At 49.5% G+C, this 22,227-nt stretch overlaps 1 protein-coding gene across 2 annotated transcripts; it reads left to right on the top strand.

Moving 5' to 3' along the window:
* The first annotated feature begins 2,893 nt into the window (after nt 1-2,893).
* SFT2D1 (SFT2 domain containing 1) lies at nt 2,894-21,466 on the top strand. Of its 2 annotated transcripts, XM_072830454.1 has the most exons (8): nt 2,894-3,053; nt 11,717-11,803; nt 12,335-12,417; nt 13,694-13,775; nt 15,858-15,893; nt 17,367-17,425; nt 19,130-19,159; nt 20,965-21,466. In XM_072830454.1, exons 1-8 carry the CDS (start codon nt 2,991-2,993, stop codon nt 21,002-21,004), a joined length of 480 nt encoding a protein of 159 aa, XP_072686555.1. In that variant the 5' UTR covers nt 2,894-2,990; the 3' UTR covers nt 21,005-21,466. The 2 variants fall into 2 exon arrangements, with proteins under 2 accessions (XP_072686555.1, XP_072686563.1); XM_072830462.1 differs by lacking the exon at nt 15,858-15,893.
* Nucleotides 21,467-22,227: the final 761 nt, after the last annotated feature.

Genomic DNA, 22,227 nt, shown 5'->3' with positions numbered 1-22,227 from the left:
CTTTCTGTCCATTACCAGAGAGATCAATTTGCTACCTCTTTTTGCATTTGGAAAGCTTAAATTACTATATACTTCAAAAGAAAGTCTTTACAGAATGTATAGATGTACTTACTCTGTTATTAAATAGAAGCATAGAGATTCGTCTTATAGGAGATGTTGATCATCTATTTTCTGATCTTTTAAAATTAAGGACACAAAGATCTCACACCTTAGTATAAATAGGCCAAATGTAAGTATTTTCTGCCCAAAACATGCTGAGCATTGGACTGTTTTATCTGAGCAAGTATATGATTTGCTTTTTAAGGGTTCTTATCATATCTGTATTTATCTAATTGAGATTAGATAAAATCTCTACCAAAGGCAGTACGATGGATAATAAAAGTCCTTGAGATTCACCTTTTAATTGTCAGATTTTAGTAATCCAGGTGATGTAACAAAGCAAAATAATAGACATTTTCATTATGATCTTGCCAAACTCAAAAGCAAAACCTATCACTTGACCTTAGTGTAGTATAATTTTTAAAATAATTTTTAAAATATTTTACTTATTTATTCATGAGAGACACACACACACACACAGAGAGAGAGAGAGAGAGGCAGAGACATAGGCAGAAGGAGAATCAGGCTCCATACAGGGAGCCTGATGTGGCACTTGACCCCGGAACTCCAGGATCATGCCCTGAGCCAAAGGCAGATGCTCAACCACTGAGCCACCCAGGCATCTCCTTAGTGTAGTATAATTATGAAAAGCTCCAAGATACTCTGAGATTCGTATTGTATAGGTAGCACTAATTTTTAATCTCTCTTTAAAAGATCCATGGTGGATGACAACAACAACAACAACAACAAAACCTCACACTACTTCCCCATGTGCTAGCGTTCATTCACTAAGAGCCAACCAGAGAATAGTAAACAGTTGTTCAAAGGTTTGCAGTGTCTATGCAAAACTGGAAAGATGGGTTGGATTAGCTATTCCTCCTGTAAGTAGGGTTTCACTCTTTCAGATTCTTAGTTGGAATATAAACTGAGTAAATAAGTATGCTCACAAGTAAATAGCCTCCTGCTATCCCACTTGAGATCATTTGAGGTATCTAGTCTCATTTAACCATTTAAATAGGTGTTATGCCTTGATGATATCAGACTGGGAGAGAGCTGTTTCCTAGTGCCACATGGTGAGTGGCAAGCCTGAAATCAGAGCACAGAACTGTCTGCCCCAAAGTCTGTCCTTCTCTTTCCTGACTCCTTGCAGGTGAAGGTATTTTGAGAACTTCACTCTTAGGAAGGAGATGTGCAGTTTAGAACTGAAATCTTCACTACCTGTCAAGATTCCTAAATCAGCCCCCAGTATTCTACTCCTGGCGTCAGGCCTGATGCATTTGTTGCCCTGGACGTCGGGGCTGTAGAACTGGTTTTTGGTCTGAAGTAGTGGACCCTGGGTCTGCAGTACTGGATGTCCGGGAGGCAGTGTGGGGCTCAGGTCTGCAGTACTAGGTGCCGGATCTGCAGTACTAGATGCCAGGGCTGCAGTCTGGGTGCTGGGGCTGCAGGGAGGGACTCAGGTCTGCAGTCTGGGTGCTGGGGCTGCAGTGTGGGGCTCAGGTCTGCAGTACTAGTTGCGGGATCTGCAGTACTAGATGCCAGGGCGGCAGTCTGGGAGCTGGGGCTGCAGGGAGGGGCTCAGGTCTGCAGTGCTGGGTGTCGAGGCTGCAGTGTGGGGCTCAGGTCTGCAGTACTAGGTGCCGGATCTGCAGTACTAGATGCCGGGGCTGCAGTCTGGGTGCTGGGGCTGCAGGGAGGGGCTCAGGTCTGCAGTCTGGGTGCTGGGGCTGCAGTGTGGGGCTCAGGTCTGCAGGACTAGGTGCCGGATCTGCAGTACTAGGTGCCAGGGCTGCAGTCTGGGTGCTGAGGCTGCAGGGAGGGGCTCAGGTCTGACAGCATTGGGTGTGGGGGCTGCAGGGAGGGGCTCAGGTCTGCAGTGTGGGGCTCAGATCTGCCGTACTAGGTGCTGGATCTGCAGTACCAGATGCCAGGGTTGTAGTCTGGGTGCTGGGGCTGCAGTGTGGGGCTCCGATCTGCAGTACTAGGTGCGGGATCTGCAGTACTAGATGCCATTGCTGCAGTCTGGGTGCTGGGGCTGCAGGGAGTGGCTCAGGTCTGCAGTACTAGGTGCCGGATCTGCAGTACTAGATGCCATTGCTGCAGTCTGGGTGCTGGGGCTGCAGGGAGGGGCTCAGGTCTGCAGTGCTGGGTGTCGGGGCTGCAGGGAGGGGCTCCGGTCTGCAGTACTAGGTGCGGGATCTGCAGTACTAGATGCCATTGCTGCAGTCTGGGTGCTGGGGCTGCAGGGAGGGGCTCAGGTCTGCAGTGCTGGGTGCGGGATCTGCAGTACTAGATGCCATTGCTGCAGTCTGGGTGCTGGGGCTGCAGGGAGGGGCTCAGGTCTGCAGTACTAGGTGCGGGATCTGCAGTACTAGATGCCATTGCTGCAGTCTGGGTGCTGGGGCTGCAGGGAGGGGCTCAGGTCTGCAGTGCTGGGTGTCGGGGCTGCAGTGTGGGGCTCCGGTCTGCAGTACTAGGTGCCGGACCGGCAGTCCTGGGTGCTGGGTGTGGCAGTCCTGGAGGCCCCGGGCTGCGGTGTGGGGTCGGGTCTGGAGCACCGGCCGTGGGTCTGCGGCACAGAGCGTGGGGTACACGCGGGAGGTCCTGGGTCGGTGGCTGTATTCATCCGACGTCCCTGGCCGTGCCACCGCCGAGCCCCGACTCCAGGAGACAGGAGGCAGCGCCCGCCGCAGCCCGAGCGCCCGGACCGGAAGCACAGCGCCCGCCGGCGCAGACCCGGGCCCGAGGGGCCCAGCGCGCAGGCGCGGGCTGCGGGGACGCGCCGGAAGCGGCGAGCCGGATGTCCGGTCGCGTGGGGTTCCGGGTTCCGGGTTCCGGGAGGCCGCGGGGGTCCGGCGAGCGGGGCCGCCAGTGCGGCGGGAAGCGGGGCCATGGAGAAGCTGCGGCGGGTCCTGAGCGGCCAGGACGACGAGGAGCAGGGCCTGACCGCGCAGGTAGCGGGCCGCGGCGGGGCCGGGGGGGCCGGGCGGGCGCCCACCTGCCACCTCGGGGGCGGAGGGAGGGCTCCCCGCCTCCCGGGGAGAATCTCGGGGAGCTTCCCGGGTTTTCGTGGGGTCTGCGAAGCCTTGAGTCCGCCTCACGGCTCGCTTGGGCCTGCCGACCCTCGGGGACCGCCGAGCTCTCCGGGGTGTTCTGCGCGGGGCTCTGCACCCGGGGGGGGCACACGGGCCGGTGGGCGGCGGCGGGGAGGCGGGCGGGGGGCAGGCCTGCAGGGGGCAGCGCCCGGGGGGGACGTGGGGCAGGGCCTGCAGGGGGCTGAGGGGGGTGGGGCGGGGGCAGGCCTGCAGGGGGGGAGGCGCCCCGGGGCTGGGGCGGGGGGCAGGCCTGCGGGGGGCAGCGCCCGGGGGGGACAGGGCGCAGGGCCTGCAGGGGGCAGCGGGGGCTGAGGGGGGGTGGGGCGGGGGCAGGCCTGCAGGGGGCAGCGGGGGCTGAGGGGGGTGGGGCGGGGGCAGGCCTGCAGGGGGCAGCGCCGGGGGGGGGGGGGACGGGGGTCAGGGCCTGCAGGGGGGAGGCGCCCCGGGGCTGGGGCGGCGGGGCAGGCCTGCAGGGGGCAGCGCCCGGGGGGACAGGGGGCAGGGCCCGCAGGGGGCAGCGGGGGCTGAGGGGGGTGGGGCGGGGGCAGGCCTGCAGGGGGCAGCGCCGGGGGGGGGGGGGCGGACGGGGGTCAGGGCCTGCAGGGGGGAGGCGCCCCGGGGCTGGGGCGGGGGGCAGGCCTGCGGGGGGCAGCGCCCGGGGGGGACAGGGGGCAGGGCCTGCAGGGGGCAGCGGGGGCTGAGGGGGGGTGGGGCGGGGGCAGGCCTGCAGGGGGCAGCGGGGGCTGAGGGGGGTGGGGCGGGGGCAGGCCTGCAGGGGGCAGCGCCGGGGGGGGGGGGCGGACGGGGGTCAGGGCCTGCAGGGGGGAGGCGCCCCGGGGCTGGGGCGGCGGGGCAGGCCTGCAGGGGGCAGCGCCCGGGGGGACAGGGGGCAGGGCCCGCAGGGGGCAGCGGGGGCTGAGGGGGGTGGGGCGGGGGCAGGCCTGCAGAGGGGGAGGCGCCCCGGGGCTGGGGCGGGGGGCAGGCCTGCAGGGGGCAGCGGGGGCTGAGGGGGGTGGGCCGGGGGCAGGCCTGCAGGGGGCAGCGCCCAGGGGTGGGCGGCGGCTCTGTCTTGCGAGCTGCGGGGAGAGCCCAGCCGAGGTCTAGCTTGGTTGCAGGGGCTTGCCCGGGGAGGCGGACGAGGTGCGTTCAGGGGTTTGTCCCCCAGGTGGACGAGGTGCTGTGAGTGCGCATTGGTCCTTCGGAAGTAGGGAGACCGGAGCGGGGGCGGGGAAGGTCACTGGGAAGTGAAAGAAACGGAGTTAAAAGTTGCTCATTAAGGCATTGAATCCCTGGTAAAAGATTCACAACCAAACAAAAGCATTTTTTTGCCTCTGTGCTTTACCCGGAGGCCTGGTGAAGGTTACTCTCTCTAGTGGAAGAATTAAAAATATCCCCCGCGCAGTAACTGCAGTGTTTCTGGTGTGTGCCTGCTGACTAGTTCTTTTCTGCGGGCCCAGGAGCGCAGCGCGTAGCGCCTAGTGTGCCGCAGAAGGGGCTTTTGTTTGACCCTTTTCTACCTGACTCCCTCCCTTGTTCTGTTTGTTCAGCCCTTTTTGGGGGCAAGATTCTAGGCTAGTGTGTGAGGATCCAGAGTCTACAACACAAGCATCTGCTTTCAGGGGAGCCATAAGCAGTTTGGCAGATGGTAATATAGAAATCCACAAATAGGGGATCCCTGGGTGGCTCAAGGGTTTAGCACCTGCTTTTGGTCCAGGGTGCTATCTGGGGTCCCAGGATCGGGTTCCGCATGGAGCCTGCTTCTCCCTCTGCCTGTGTCTCTGCCTTTCTCTCTCTGTGCCTCTCATGAATAAATAAATAAAATCTTAAAAAAATAAAATCCACAAATACGAGTGTGAGAGATGTCAGGAGGGCAGTACGGGCTCCCCCCACCCAGAGTCATTCTGCTGTGCTCCACTCCATGCTCCAGCGCTGTGCTGTACCCTGCAGGATTCATAGCCACATGTGGCTACTTACATTTAAAGTAATAAAAATTAAATAAGATTTGGGCACCTGGGTGGCTGTGGGTTAAGTGGCTGACTTCAGTGCAGATCATGGTCTCAGGGTCCTGGGATCAAGCCCCCCCATCAGGCTCCACACTTAGCAGGGAGTGTGCTTCTCCCTCCCGCCGGCTGGTGCATGCTCTTTCCCTACTTCCCTCAAATAGTAAATAAAATCTTTTCAAATAAACAAAATCTTTTAAGAAATTAAATAATATTTAAAATCGTTTCTCAGTCACACCAGCCACATTTCAGGTGCTCAGTAGGCACACGTGTTGTGTTTTTAAGGATTTTATTTACTTGAGAGAGAGAACCAGGGGTGGGAAGGGGCAGAGGGAGAGAGAGAGGGAGTAGCGGACTCCCTGCTGAGCTGGAAGCCCGATGTGGGGCTTGATCCCAGGATCTAGACAGCATGACATGAGCCAAAGGTAGACACTTGACCGGATTGAGCCACCTAGGCACCCCAGGTGGGCGCGGGTGTTAGTGGTTGCTGCATAGGACAGTATATGAATGGGACATTTCATGGCAGGAAGTTCAGTGGTACTGAGCTGCTCTGAACCTTGGGTACATGAAGGTGATAGTGTCACTTTTCTTGAGCCCACAGACTACAGGGGGGAAAGATGTTGAGAATAGTCCAGAAAAGGGCGAAGCTGATGATACAGGCAAGAGACAGGATCATTGCTAGAGTGCCATCCAGGTGTGGTTGGGAAAATCCCAGGAGGTGGGATATGGTGCACAAGAGAAGGGACCAGCCTGGCTTGGGCACGTGGATGGCCAGCTCGTGTGGGCTCCAGGTGCTGCCGTTGGAGCACAGGAGGATTCTCCCATGACTCCTTAGCCGTTCTCACAGAAATGGGAAATAGGGTTGCCAGTTGGAAGTTGGAGGGGGAGTGAGTGTTGACGTTCCGGAAGAAGATGTGGAGGTTGTTTAAGAGAACAGGCGAGTGAATGGATGGGCGGCAACAGTGGGATTGTTGGCAGCACCAAGGCCTCTCTTGTGGGTGATGGTCCTGGATTTGAGGACCATTTGAGGTGGGAGTCCTGAGCAGCAGCAGCAGGAGGGCAGGGCAGGGCTGGGAGCTGGATTTAAGTGGGGTTTGGATGTTGCCCAGTGAATGCATCAGAGGGACACCGTGCAGAGAAATGGGGGATGTACGTGGGAGTGCTTGTAGGAGGGCAGCAGGAGTGGGGGGTATGGAGGGATGGGTAACTAGGGATGCTGGAGGGTAGGAAGGGGTGGTTGAAAAGGGGGATACTTAAAATTGAGACCATGGAGAGTGTTGAGATTATGGTGCCCTTATTACTGCAGATAAGGGGCTTGGTGGTTGATGTAGGGTGCAGAGACCATTGGAGGAGAGAGGATGAAGAAGCAGGAATCATAGAGCTCTGGAAGGCTTGCTTACTCCAGTGATGAAATCCCCAACAGTTAAGAGGGGAGTGGAGGCATGATAGTGAGCCCCTTGCACAATCCTTAGAAGAGCAAGAGTTGTGATGTGGGGGCGGGGGGGCAGTGATGGGGTGACCCAGGAGATGGTAGTGACAGCAGTGAGGAGGAGCAGCAGGTGGCCTAGTGTGAGGGCAGGATCTTGCAGGCAGGTGTTTCTGGGGCTGAGAAGATGGGGAACAGCAGTGAGGAGCGGCCTTCACCTGGCCCACTTCCTGCCCTCCCCCCCCCTCCGTCAGGGGGGTGACGAGCAGCATGGTGGTGTTGGGGGTGCATCTGAGATCCGGGACTGCTCCGTCACCCTGCTGAGGGGGTTTGGAGGCCAGGGAAGAGGCAGAGTAGCCAGAGTTGTAGGGTCCCTCCTTGCAAGGTGTCTGGGATAATGGAAGGAGGGCGAGATGGAGCCAGGTGTGAGGGTCCAGATCAATCACACGGCTTCCTGTAGCGCTGGTGTAAGATCCAGACTCTACCCCAGGCGCCTCAGCCCTCTGCACACCTCCCCACCTCACCTGTCCCGCAGGACTACTGTGCTCTGCTCAGCTTCCTCTGCCTCTGCCATTTCTTTTTTTCTGGGATGCTCTAACCTGGCTCCCAGGGTTTGCCCACATGGCCTTAACCTGCGTGGGCCCTTTCTCTCCGGGACCCACAAGGGTGACAAGACCGTTTGTGGTACGTGAGATGAGGACGTGGATCCAGAGGGAGGTTGGTGTAATGGGGAGGAGAGGGGATTTCTTCCTCTGATGTTTCTTCTCATTTTCTCCTGGTCTCTGTTTGAGGCACCTCCTCACAGGCGTTTAGCAAGACTCCCAACCCAGCTGAAGTAGCACTGCCCTTCTCGCCCTCCATCCTTGGATCTGCTTGATTCCTCCCTATAGCACATACTACACCTGATGTTCTAGCATGTGGGCATTTACTGATTTGCGGGCAGCCACCTTATCGCATTGACAGCTGTGTCACCAGTATCGAGCTCAGGTGCTGAGCAGTCAGGGTCAGAGTGGCCCATTGAAGCAATAGGCCGCGGTGCCTAGGTGGCTTAGTCCACTAAGCGTCTGACTTTGGCTTAAGTTGGGATCGAGTCCTGTGTAAGGCTCCCTGCCCTTCCCCCGACTCGTGTGCTCACTCTCTTTCTCTCAAGTAAATAAGTAAGTAAAATCTTAAAAAAAAAAGAAAAAAAAAAAAAAAAAGGAAGGGGCAGTAGGCCAAACTGGCAGGGCAAATTGTGCCTCAGATCACTTTCTGTGGCAGTAGCAGCAAGAGGCTGGAAGTCAGGAAAGGCCGGCTTCCCTCTGTGCTGTTTTCACCCCATGGACTGGGCACTGGTTGGTGGTCTGCTCCCTGTCCAGAGAGCCCCAAACCAAAGGCTTGGGCAGTTTTACAGAGCCTGATGTCAGGGAGAAGGGTGTGTGGAGGGCCAGACTCCTCAGCCAGCACATTGAACAGACATCAAAGATCGCTTAGCAGTATTTGCTGAATGAATGAATGAGCAAAGGCTGGAGAGTGAACTCAAGTGAGCTGCTGCTTCAGGCTGAAAGAGGCATACTCATGTGTTCAGGTTCATGGGAGTGGTCTCAGGGACAGAACATGGGTCACTTTTGAGAAGGGTGAGAAGCTGATACTGCAAGTTTCCTGAGAAGGCCGAGGGGTGGGGCTCTGAAGCACAGTGGGTTGACCTCAGCCCCTCTGTGGTCATCTGAAGAGGAAGAGAAGGTATTCTTGAGGGAGCCTTGGGGGCTCGGTAGCAGCAAGCAGTAGAGGGAGGGCACGTTGATGGTTTCTGTTTTCTCTGTGAAAGAGGGGAAGTTATCTGTATAGTAGAAGTGTCACAGCAACACTTGCAGGGTTGAAATCATCTGTGGTCAGTAGAGTGAGAAGGCACATTGACTTCACAGTGCCTGTCAGTCCGCCATGTCATGTGGCCAGGTGGGCGGCATCGGGGCCCACTGGGAGGTGCTGATGGCCTGGGTGCGATCCCCCCACCTTGCCACATGACTGCTCAGAGGAAGCAGGCTTGATGGTGGCATTTTGCCAGATGGAAGCAGCAGAAAGGGAATTTTAACTGTCTTACTGAGCTGGTGGGCTGGACGAGCGTGCCACCTGGAGGACTTTGGGGTCCAAGAGCAGCGGCTTGAAGTTTGGATATGGAGAGATTTTGGGCTGCGAGAGCGTCCTGGGTCACTTGGTGGAGTGGAGGGCACGGGCCACTGAGATTAGGGGTTGAGGAACAGAAAGTCCGGGCAATCCCCGTGGATGTACGATTATCCAAGGCTCCCCTGGGATCCAGTGTAGGACCTGTGGTCAGGGGCGCCGAGTGAGAGAGAAGGACAGGGGGAGCTGTTGGTGCCAGGAGTGAGGTGGGCCTGCTAGTCACGGAGGAGACTGAGTCAGGAGCCGGGACCCGAGAAGGCAATGCTGACCTCCCTCGAGAGCGTCTGTGGACACCTGTTCCCCGTGCTCGCTCTCGCTCTGGTGGCCTTCCTCCTCCTCCTGCCCACCGTCATTTTGAAGGAGGACTGATGGGAGTCCTGCACTCAGGGTGCTTGTTCAGGTGGTAGTCACCCTGGAGCAGGGCTCAGGCCAAGACAGCCGGCCCCTTCGTGATCGTGTGGCTCTGCTCCTGGCTTCTCCATCACTGGGAGAGAGGCGAGTGTCCCCAGGGCCTCGGCTTCATTCTTTCACCTGTAATGCTGCTGCCACCGGGAGATGTTTTCCAACTACTTTCTCTAAATCAGCAAAATTCTGGTTCCAGGTAGTGGTTTGCTGTGGCGGAAGAGCCTCTCCTGCACACGAGATGCTTTCTCTTTGCTTCTTCTTCCTTTGTTTGGTTTCTCTAATTATTTTTACAGATTTTTATTTATTTATTTGGAGAGAGAGAGAGTGCTCTGGGGGAGGGATGGAAGCAGAGGCAGAGAGAGAATCACAAGCAGGCCCCCTGTTGAATGGAGACCAATGTGGGGCTGGATGTCATGACCCCGAGATCATGACAGGAGCCAAAATCAAGAGTCCGATGCTTAATCCACTGAGCCAGCCAAGTGCTCGGGTTCCTCTTCCTTTGATAACAAATATGTCAAGTAATTGGTACCCATGTCCCTGTGTATTTCTTTTCAGAGACTATCTTTAAGAAATCAGTATGATTGCTGGTTCTGCTGGGCTTGTTCCTGATTGCGCTTGGACCAGAAAGTAGCACCTGAGTGCTTCTGAAGCGAGTCTGGAGGATCAGGGCCCCTTCTGGCTCCTTTGTGGGGAATGCTGCACCAAGTTTTCTTGCATGTTTTCCAAATAAGGCACCAGGGAATCCGTAATTTGTTTCTGTAGTCTGGACAGTTGGCAAAGCTGAAGACAAATCATTTGCTTGTGGGTTGAATATTCTATATTTTCAAATGCAAATAACTTGTTTCATTTTAAAGATCATCACTTGGAAGATGGTAATAAGGGGAAAATACCTAATATGTAAATAATCGTGCTAAGAGTGAACTGGCTGTTGAAAACCAGCATCTGAACTTAGGAATGGTGGGGTGGTTTAAACTTGTGAATGGAAAGCAGAAGTGACTTGTCCCCACATCTCCGTGTCCTCTGGCTGCAGGTTAGAAGGCAGGCTTCCGTGGATGCTGCTCTGTAGCCCATCTCCCATGCAGTGAGTGGTCTTTGGGGTTCATGCTGCTCTGTGTAGTTGAAACACACTTCCTGGCCACACTTCCTACTCAGAAAGGATGGTACTTGGGTGTTTTCATAGACAAGTCCATTCTTGGTTTAAATGGAGCTGTGGTTTTGCTATAAACAGGTGACATTGCTAGAAATCAGAATGTGAGTTAAAGCAAATTTAAAACATTTAAAATGTGTTAAGTGATATATGTTGCATTTACAACCTTATCTTGTTTTTATCTACTTTTCATGCCGCATAAGGATTCCCAGGTTAATCAGTTGAGGTAAGGAATGTAGCAAGAGGTATTTTTGAGCTTTTGCATAGGAATTTTCTGCTTTTGCTTTATTATTCTTGAAAATACATTATAAGCATGTGAACTTATTTTTAAATATCTATGGTAATATAAGTTAGAAATTAAATTGTGATCTATAAATTCCTAATATATATCTCTAGTTTCCCCAAAATAGCGTTGTTGATACTTTTTCAGCTTTGTTGGGAAATGAGTATCCTTAGGAATCTGCATGTGTCCATGGCTCAGTCTGGGTTACTGTGTAAGGCATGCCTGGTGATTTCCACTCTTCGCCCACCTAAGTTGGTTACAGTTTGCGTATAGGAGTGCCATTGCTCTAGCATAAATGATCATTTAAAAAAATGTGTTTTTAATAATGGTGGAGGAGGTACCTAGGGCTCTCCTGAGTTGGTTTTAAATGAACCTTTTATAATGAATGGAAGTTACGTATCCAGTAGCGGACACTACTGGTGGCTGCCCACCCCCGTTGTGAAGCGGGTGTATGCGTCCCTCAGCGACTCACAGCTGTGCCCTCCAGCACACCTTGGAGGTCCTGCGGTCACCCCCACTTTGCCTACAGCCTGTGGCCAGCCAATGGGAGGTGGGTTCCAGACAGTGGCCTTCCCAGGCCCAAGCTGAATGCCGGCTGAAACCACATCATCCTCTCCCTTCCCTGGCAGCTCCCCTCACTTCCCTCAGGGTTTCTGCTGAGAGCAGCAAGTGCATCAGAACCCCTGTTTCGGGCTCTGCACTTAGAGGCCTCTCCTGTGCCCAGAACCCAGCTTCAGCGTTGGTCCACATCTTGCTTGTCTTGTTTCATTTTTCCCCTATTTTTTTTTTTTTTTTTTAGTTATTGAATGTTTTATAATGTGTAACATATGTTCTGTCATTTCATGGGTGTCGGGATATGTCTGCTATCCTGCTAAGGGCTGTAAAAACCAGGCGCACAGTGCCACGGGTGCACCCATCCGACCCCCGCCTTAAGTTTCCCTTCATGGTCCCCGGGGTCTTGCCCTTCTCACTGACCTGCAGCAGGCACGAGCCAACGGGCCCCGCGTCCAGGGTCTAGGGAGGCTTTGCCCCCTTCACTCTGAAGAGTCAGGCTGCACTAAGCAGCCGAAGGACATGTTCTGCTTCCCCTTCCTTCCTAAGGTCCTGGACGCCTCGTCCCTCAGCTTCAACACCAGGCTGAAGTGGTTCGTCATCTGCTTCGTCTGCGGCATTTTCTTCTCCATCCTTGTGAGTTACGGCTTTCTGCTGCCTAATGATTTTTATTTTAGGCCAGGCTAACGTCATACGTCATTTAGTTCCAACAAGCAGCCTGCAGTCTAGACCACCCGCAAGACTGTTTCCATGGAACACAGAGATCAATATAGAGATGCAGAAATTAGTATTTGGGGGGAGTTTACGGATTGTGAAAATATATATATATTTTTAAAAAAATCAGTGTGTATAGAAAGCTTCAGAGTCAGGAACTGAGATAAGTTAACTACCTTATGTAACTTGTCATTTGTAAAGAGCATTGATTTAAGGAGAGTGAGATGATTTACACATGTTATGGCTAAGTTAGATATACACAGAATAGGCAGAAGAGTTCAATTAGCAAATAACAATGAAAACTGTTTTTACAAAACAATATAATTAAAGACTATGTACTAGCATATCGATACTTAAACTGTCCATTGTTATATAATCATATTCCCTTTGTAGCATGTTTATATTTTAAGCTATCACAATGGTAAAATTATTTCAAAATATATCTTCACTCAGGGGACTGGATTACTGTGGCTTCCTGGTGGCATAAAGCTTTTTGCAGTGTTTTATACTCTTGGAAATCTCTCTGCATTAGCCAGGTGTGTATACCAGTCTGGCTCCTCGGGGTGTTTGGTTTGCTGGCACTGTCAGCAGCCGTCCTTGCCGTAAGCACTTCCCCAATAGCAAGGCTGCTAGAGCCACATTTCTGTTCATTCAGTAAGTGTACATCGACTTACGCTGAGTGCTGGGGCGCACTGTCGCGGGGAGGGTAGGGGTTGCTAAGTGCTCCTGTCTGTTACTCCAGTGTAAGAGGTGGGCACTGTGATCACCCCCACCCTGTGGCCGAGCAGAGTAGCACAGAGAGGGTGAGTCACTACCCTGGGATGAGCCCCATTAGGTGACTGGCAGGCTTTCCACCAGATAGTCCTCTGGAGCCATGGCTCATGGCTGCTGTGTTCTGCTCCCTGCTTGGGAAGCCCGTCTCAGGGAGAGGAGCCGACTGCTGCCCACCAGCTAGGAGCCCCCACGGTAGTGGTGCTGAGCAGAGAAGTTGGGGGTGAGGAGCGCCAGTGAGCCCAGTAGCATTTTGGGTTGGTGCCCCGGAATTCCTCTGAGGATCTTGGTGCACATTTGAGCGTGTTGGTGTCTGTTAAGTAGTTGTCAGATGTATGAGTTTTGCATTTGTATACATTGAGCTTTCAGAGGTGACCTTCTGTCTCTGGAATTTTCTGGATCAAGGTAGTCAAGTGAACCTGCGTGAGCCAAGGCCAAGCTCAGTGGGCTTTTCTGGGCTGGTCCCTATAGTGCTGCTTCTTGGGGCTACAGTCCGAACAAAGCCCTACCCGGCAGTTTTATGTTGTGTCACTGTTGTGGGCTTCACACTGTTGTTACATGGGAGTCGTTTATCATTGCTCTGGTCTGTAGCACGCAGAGGTGAGGAGTGGTAGTGATTGGACTGGCACAGATGGGGAGCGAGTCACCTGTGAGTTCAGGACGGCTTCGACCATCATGATCACCTGTAGCTTTGAAATAACACTATGAATAATTTGTGAAAAGGCATTTGTGTGTCCTAGAACACTAAGGGCTCCTGGCTCTCTCAGTCGGTAAAACACGTGAATCTTGATTTCAGGGTCATGAGTTCAAGCCCCATGTTGGGCCTAGAGCTTAGTTAAAAAAATAAATAAAATAACAAGGTCTTTAAAAAAAGTTTGCTTTTAATATTAAGGAAAAATAGAACTGATTTAGTGAGAGATTTTTATTCGTAAATCAGCAGAAGATTTTTTTTTGTAAAAGCATTTATGTTTAGATAGCCAATTAGTAGATTCATCTCTTCCTTCTGTTTGTTTCAAATAGTACTTGCTTTTTTTTTTTAAGTACGTGCTTTTTAATGGGACCTATGAAGCAACTGAAGAAAATGTTTGAAACAACAAGATTGCTTGCAACAATTATTATGCTTGTAAGTAAATAATGAAAATTAAAACTTAGAGCAGTGTTTTTGCATTATTATCTTACAGATAATTGCCCGCTCTTATGTACGTGCTATTATATCTTGTGCTGCATGTAATCATATCCTTAAGGCTGTGTGTTTAGAGAATTTAGATGATACAGCATTATTTCAACTGACTGACTTGCTAAATCCTGCCTTTTGTTGTCTAGACCTACCGTTGGCGCTGTGTATTTAAAGTGGACATATGTCATTTCCCAGCCCTGTAGAGCGCCTTGTAACAGATGGCTATGTGCTTTTTGTGGGGGTGGTGGCTGGAATACAGGTCTCTTCTCTGAGGCTGTTCGCATCTTTTCTCAGGAACGCTTGGCTTCATTTAAGTAGCCTGTCACCTGGCTTTTGTCCCTTCCCTGTGTTACTGTTTGTACTCCCAGCAGCACGGCTTCTATAGCCATGTCTTTCAGGTGCCATCTATTATCACTTTATGGATTTTGTGCATGGCTGTCAGGTCATTACTCTTAAATTTCCTGTCTCTTTATCTTTGAACCGGGCAGGGTTGGGCTTGTGGTTAGAAAGTTTGTACTTTGTGTGTTTTGGGTTCTTGGCTGCTGGTTTGAGTGTTGTGGGCCAAGGAACTCAAGTGTCCCTCTCTCCACGGAGTCTCTGGTTCCTTGTGGGCTTGTCTGTGTCTCTTGCAGAGTTCTCTTGCCTTCAAGCATGTTGTCGAATCTGAGGACCAGCATCAGCTAGTGTATCCTTGTAATGCTAGGAAGCTTTTTAACACAATTAAGCTTGGTGGATTTGTAGGAAGGAAATGTTCCCACATAATCTGTGTGAGTCTTATCAGAGAAGAAAACCCTTTTTAGCCTAACTTTTTATTTATGTCCTTATTTAGCTTCATCATAATTTATTGCCATTTTTCTAATTTTTCCAGTTATTTTGTATTTCCTATATTAGCATGTACGGCAGTGTATTAATATTCAACTTTGTGTGGGTTACCTAAAAGTTAGCTTATGCTTAGACTGTGAGAAGTTTTATACTTTTCTAAGATTTTATGTAGATTGGCTTTACTTTGGATATCCTGGACCCCATCTTAGTAATGCACTCTATGCAGTAAATGTAAAGTCGAGAAGGCTGTTCATCAAACATTTAGAACATTCAGAAATGTGTTTTCCAGGAGAGACCATGAAGTATTTATATCACGTAACTCTGGTGATGACTTGAGTCATGACGTTTCCATTTGAGTGAGCGTGGTCAGATTTGCTAACATAATTGATGCCTAATAATGACAGGGAAGCAGTACTGCCACTTATGTAGTCTTCTGAGTGCCAGCCCCTACCCTAGGCCCATTACAGACAAGTTCCAATTCATTTGCCACCATTGCCCTTTAGAGCAGGTCAGTAGATACCATCCTCATTTCAAAGAGAAGAGAACTTAAGGCGAGAGCAGACAACTGACTTACCACTCAGGGCGTCAGAGCTTGGGTCTCATGCAGGGCTCTGCCTGCCAGCCTCCTGCTTGTCACTGTTGCTGTGGCCTGCCCGTCATGATCACTTCCCTGCCTCCTCCCGGGACAGTGGGACATGGAGTGATGATGTCCTCTTTGGTGTGAAAATCATGACAGTAGATTCCTTGTGTCAAGTAAGGGTGTTCCCTGTCTTGCTAATAATATCTGTTGCAGTATTCTGTTATGAAACATTAGCAGGAGCCCTCATAACAGCTGTGGTCAGGGGGTTAAGCGTCCAGGTGCCATGATGAGCAGTGAGCGGTGTGTGGAGGTGTTCAATCCCTGTACTGTACACCTGAGGGTGATAGGACACTGAGCATTACTTATATAAGAATTTTTTTAAAAGCAGCTGATACGATCCTTTCTCAAACATCTTTCCTGTTGATGTAATCAGAGGATTGTTTACTAGGTGCTTGCAGTTCGCCAAGGAACACTGCAGTCCTAGATGTGAAGGTAGGGTAAGCTTAGGGTAAGCTTGGCCTGGAGTACATAAGTATATCAAGAGTCGGCCGCATCATTGATTTTATGAATTTTTTTAAGCTTTTGGAAGGACTCACATTTGCAATTTTTTCTTTCCTTTTCTATAGTTGTGTTTGATATTTACCTTGTGTGCTGCTCTTTGGGTAAGTGACGTCAGCGGTGCCTGCTTTCTACTAACGGTGGCCCCTCCCCGGTGTCATATCGCCATCCCAAAGGAGCTCAAAGTCTGGCTTCTTAAAACCCCCAAAGGTCAGGTGTTCCTAAGATTGTGTGTGTGAACATCAAGTTAGTGGCTAGGCTTGTGATAGATTCTGCCATTCGGAACGGAGAGGTGAGTTCTTACTCACTCTCAGGGTAGACTGAGCTGCCCCTCTCACGGCCCCCTCCTACTTCCCAGGCTCCAAGAGGCTCCTGCAGTGGCTCTGCTTCCTCTGTCTGCTTTGCCGTCCCCTCAGGCAATGGGAGAATCACAGGATGTTGAAACTAATAAGGAGAAAGGGCAAGAAAACAAAGCAAAACAAATTAACCAAAAGAGGCGAATGGGGCTGCTTGGCTTGCTCAGTTGGAAGACCGGGCATTTGGATCTCCATGCTGGGTGTAGAGCTTACTTGCTTTAATTGTAAAAAAGATGTAAAATCACTAAAAAAAAAAAGGGGAAGAGAAATTAATTTTGTACGTCTTCTGTGAGGGTGAACGGCTCATTCGCCTACCGGAAATTATAATATTGCAGTTCGGCTCACTTTTCGGGACTCCTGAGTCTTCAGTATATGTGTTTGTTGCACCATCTGCTTCCAAAGGGATGTGAGGTAGTTCCTGAGCTATCAAGAAAACTGCACTCTTAGAAAAAGGAAGAGTAGTACATAATATGTTTTAGAAATACTCTATCAAAAATGTTCCAGTTTTTTTAATTTTGATCATGTAAGGATTGAGCTTTATTTTTTTTTTTTTTTATTTTTTTTTATTTTTTTATTTTTTTATTTTTTATTTTATTTTTTTTTTTTTTAGGATTGAGCTTTAATTATGTGACCAGTCTTAAACCTAATTTCCCACTGATAACTTAGAATATTCTTAAACAGTACCTGTATGTCTGTGTGGAATATTGATTTCTGGTGCTGGGATGGTCTAACCACGTATTTATTTGTAGTTAGTAGACTTAAAATGATAAGGAAGTGAACAAATATAAATAAAAATGGACAAGGAATCCTAAAAATAGCCCATTTTAACAGGAACTGTTCGTTTTACATTATCCTAGAAGATCACAATAGAATGCAGTTTTCCTTCAAAACCTAACTCAAGGAGCAAGAGAGAAGGAGTGAGTGGGGAGTCCCACAGAGGACAGACAGGGACAGCTGAGTATGGTTTGAGTGTTGAGTGCAGCAGAGAGGACGTGGACTTGGACATGAGACTGTAGGAGCATGGCTCTTTATCTCGGGACCACCAAGCCAGTGCCGTACATGGAGCAGTGTTTCAGTTAAACTTCAGATCTACTGAATCTTGAATCTATCATACTTAAAGTAAATAAAACATTATCCATGTTTGGAAGGGAAAAAGATGGAACTTGTGAAAAATATTCTTAAAAATTCTTAACTTGTTATTTCTGTGTTTGCTGTTGTCAGTGGCACAAGAAGGGACTGGCCTTATTATTCTGCATATTGCAGTTCTTGTCCATGACCTGGTAAGTCTCACATTGATGAGAAGGTTAAAATTCCCTCAGCAGTGATAAGTGTGTTGTTTGGAGCCTGGGAACAACGTTAGGCTTCCGCGTGATGAAGACTGTGCCCTGGAGGGGCCAGGCCTCCTGGGAGGTCAGAGGAGTGAGATCTGCGGGTGTGTCCCGTGAGACTGGCACATAGCTCCGTGGTGACCAGAGGGAGGGCTCGGGGAGGTAGGGGTTATGGCAGTGGGAGGTGCTGTGCCAGCTCAGTGACACACTTCCTGCTTTCCTGGTACGTGAAAGAGAAATGACGAGAAATATAGATGATACTACGTGAAGCCATAAAAGTGAGGCCATATCACAGGAGAAGCCCCAGAGAATGTTGGTTTGCTATTCCCTTTGCACTGTATTGCTGGATAATTACAGAGTAGAATTCTTTCTGCTGCGTGTGGCCCTGTGATATCTGGCGCTGCCCCATCTGAATCATCAGTGAATGTGGTTGACCGTTCAACACCTCGGGGATTAGGGGCACTAGCCCCCACCTAGTCGAACACCTGTGTATATCCTTGGACTGCCCCAAAACTCACCTCCTAAAGGCCTACTGTTGACCAGAAGCTTGACCACTTACATAAACAGCTGAACAATACGTCGTATATATTGTATTCTTACAATAATACCCGTTTCTTAATTCTTTTTGGTATTCCTAGGCCAAGGGGTTCATTTGTGAATTTTTTCAAATTGTCACAGATCTCCAGCAAAAAATCTCCCAAAGTATTTATTTAAAAAAAAAAAAAATCCATGTTTAAGTGGACCAGAGAAGGTCAAAGTCCTGTTGTGCCAGAGTCAGCCGCCTGTGGATGTAAATAGCTCCCGTGCCCCTCCCTCTGCCTCACTTCCCCTGTCCCTCCTTCCCAATATTCCCTGACCACGCGCTCCCCTCCAGGAAGCCCTTTCCTGCTGTGGACTGCATCTAGTTCAGCTGCGAGAAAGGCCCAGTGGGCATGGGATTGGATTAGATGAGCTCTACTTCCCACACTTCCTTGTTTTTGCACATGCGACATTTTCAGGGGTTTCCTTTTCTCTTCAGAGCTACAGTTGCTTTGCTCCCTCTAAGACCCAGTCCCCACCCCCCTACCCCCCAATCCATTGTCTCCGGCGTGGCCGGTCCAGAGATCAGCCTTTGCCTTGGCCCTGGCTCTCTCTCCACTGATGGCTGGAATACTGCTGGGTGCTGCGTGCGCTCCTCTGCGTGTTGTTTGGCTCTGTGTCAGTGACTGTGGGGAGATTAGAATCAAATTCCTTGGCCTTTTTCTATAATATGTTGCTTTTTCTATTGCATCATCTGTACTTAATGATTGGTTTACCTGCTAAAGGAGAATGCAGTTTATTCTCAGTTACTTTACAATTTTTTTTTTTTTTACTTTACAATTTTTATTTTAAAAAACCCAAAGGGTCATTTCTAGTATCCCCAGCCTAGACTTCATCAGGTGTCAGAGGCACATAAAGAGTTTGTAAAACACAGAGTTTCTTGGTCAGGAGGTAGGGGGTGGGGCACAGTCATTTGCATTTTTAACCAATTCCTGGCTGATTCTGTTATTACTGGTCTGGGGCCTTATTTTGAGGATTACTGTACAATATTGTGCAGCTGTATATTCTGTGGTATTCACTTGGCATGCGGAAAAACAGTATTTAGATGGTCTCAATATCTTTGAACTTTTCTTGCAGGTACAGCCTGTCATACATCCCATATGCAAGGTGAGACTCTTGTTTCCAGTCCTCTAATCATCTTTACACAACTACATGAATTTTAGCATATGCAAATTAAAATGTGATATAAAAGGCTGTTCTTTGAGGACTTTAACTTTCTTCCCCCAAAGAAATTATTTTTTACGTAAGATGAGTAGGAGTCTGCCAATATAAAGTAAAGCCGTTTTGAACGTATGTAAGCAGTTAGGTTGGGAGCATACTTCTGCTTTTACCCCCTGGATGTTTGCAGTTAGGAAATTTTGACAGGAGATTCCTGATCCTTTCATGACTGCAAATACTCAGGAAATGGGATGTAGAGATGCCAGCAAAACAAGTTCTACATTAAAGAAAAAACAAGTTAGTGAAAATATGGCATGTAATACATACGTGTTAACTTTGAAGCCAGTAGAAACATGTTTATTTTCTATGTCAAGAGTAAATGCCATTTTTATATATTTTTTCGAGAAATGTACTGATTTAGCTGTGGAGGGAAAACCAAAACTAGTTGTAATCTTAAACCAGTTCAGACAAGTACTCTGTTAGGCACAGCTTTGCTTCTTTGTGAAGTCTGGAAACATAGCTTACATATGAAACATAGCAAATTTGTATGCCTAATGTGAACAGTGAAGGAAATTGTAGAAATCCTATTTTTATTCCACTTCAAATGAATGGTTCTTTTTTGACAAGTGCTAATGAGCATGAAAGCAGACCAAGGTCACCTGCAGGTGGGCAGGCCGTAGACTAAGAGAGCTACAGGTAATCGGCCAGTCCTCAGGACCTTAGTAGAGAGGTCTCGTGCCGTTTCTCAGCACCTTGAAATGATGTCCAGCCCCATAAGCCTGAGCTCGAAGCCATGCCCATCCCCTGCCTTTGAGGGTGGCGCCAGGGATTTGCTCAGATGCTCCAGTTCATTGGTGCATGCTTCTGACAATCCACATACAAACAGTAACTTTAAATACACAACAGTGTTATGTAATAGTTTAAACTGTCTTGTGGAGAAAATGTGAAAGGCGAAGGAAGTCACGTGAATATTTCTTTGGAATTCTGAGAATGTTATAAACATTTAGTTTTTTGTTTTTTATTTTTTTAAAGATTTTATTTATTTATGCATGAGATACAGAGACTGGCAGAGACATAGGCAGCAGGAGAAGCAGGATCCTTGCGGGGAGCCCAATGTGAGACTCAATCCCAGACTCCGGGATCATGCCCTGAGCCAAAGGCAGACGCTCAACCACAGAGCCACCCAGGCATCCCAACATTTTGTGTTTTTTTAACTATTTTTTTTAAAGATTTTATTTCCAGAACAATTTCTCTTTATTCATGAGAGACACAGAGAGAGGGAGAGAGGCAGAGACACAGGCAGAGGGAGAAGCAGGCTCCATGCAGAGAGCCCGTTGGTGGGACTCCATCCTGGGTCTCCAGGATCAGGGCCTGGGCTGAAGGCGGCGCTAAACTGCTGAGCCACCGGGCTGCCCCATTTTGTTTTTAAAAATCCAATTATTTCTTTTTTTTACAATTCTTTTGTTAGGTTATTTTTGGTATTTACATTTCTTTCTCAAGATTAGCATATGTACTAGAAAAGATTTCTTAAATGCCATTTCAGGCATTAAAACATGATTTCCAAATCTCAGTTCTTGATTTCAAGTGATAGTCAGCAGAGTTTCCTTAGGGAGTGTTTTGGTGATTGCATCTGAGTTCTGACATAAACAGGTGATGATGCATTTGTCTCTTGGCAGGCAGCAGTGTTTCCTCCGGCATTACTGTATATGAGGCAGATTATTACATTGTTTTTTCTCCTTTTTTCCCCCCACCAGGGATGCAGTAATTAAATGCTGTTCTTCTCTCTTAAATTGAAAATCAGAAACTTTGAAAAGAGCATTGGAACTTCAGCGTTCTGTTTTTTGTGAAATACGGTTTTCCTGATGTAATAATCACTCCCCAAACAACTGGTGTGACAGGTTAAGACCATTTTGTGTACTGGTGGAAACTACATGTTTGATTAAACTGTTAAATACTTGTAACATGAAATTCATTATGTGTCATTAACGTGTTCTTTCCCAAAATAAGGAGTTTTTAATCATTGCCAACTGTAAATGATTTTTAGTTTTTTAACCTTTTCTAAACAGCATTTAAAATGTGAATATTTAAGGATAAATCTATGCTGCAGGCTTTTTTGGCTCTTTAAAAATGTCAAGTTTTACTTTAAAAAAAAACTTTAAATGTGAAAGTTTTTAAGCTAAAAAATTGCTTATTATATGTAATAAATAATATATAAATCTTTACAATTTTGAAATAAACCCACACTTGGAAAAATAATATTTTCTGGGTCAAATTTATAATGTGTTTGGTGAGTGGCACATTTAGTCCTGGCAGTATGCAGTTTTTCTGTAGAAAAATGGGTAAGATACAGTCTTTGTCCTAAAGCTCACATGTGTCCTAAAGGACACATTTGCAAAAGATCATAGGAGTATCATGGTGAAAGCACTTAGAAGGGTGTCATTCAGGGTGTAGACCTGCAAAAATAGCAGGAACAGGGTGGGATGCAGGGAACTGGCTCTAGGGGTAGGCCCTGATGGGCCAAGTCAGGTAGGTGAGGGTAGGTGAGTGTCACCCCTGCGCTGGAGGAGTGGTGGGGAGGGAGGTGCCTGGCAAGGTAGCCCAGCCCCCCTCCTGCTCTCAGGTTCCCCAACACCGTGGGCTGGCCTGGGTCAGATCTGCAGCGAACAGCACTGTGCTCTGCTGGGACAGGACCACCACAGCCCCGTGGTGCAGGGAAGGTGCCCCTGCTTGGCCATGCTGTCGTAGCATTGATAAAGAAGTGGGCTCAGGGCAGGTAATGGAGAATTCGTTCTTTGGTGGCCGTGCAGAGCGGCCGGCCTGGAGACGAGGTTGCTCTGGAGACGAGGTTGCTCGAACAGGGTGCATCAGAATCTCCGCATCCTGAGGAGCTGGGGAAAGGTGGGGGTGGGGTGCTGGAGAGCCATGCCAGGCCCAGGCCCTAACCCCTGCAGGGCGGTGGGAGTAAGGATGGGCACACCACAGGGGGGGGGGGGGGGGGGGGGGGGGGGGGCCTGTCG

Source organism: Canis lupus, chromosome 1, assembly GCF_048164855.1.
Source record: "Canis lupus baileyi chromosome 1, mCanLup2.hap1, whole genome shotgun sequence".
Taxonomy (NCBI): domain Eukaryota; kingdom Metazoa; phylum Chordata; class Mammalia; order Carnivora; family Canidae; genus Canis; species Canis lupus.
This window is presented reverse-complemented; position numbering and strand designations above follow the sequence as displayed.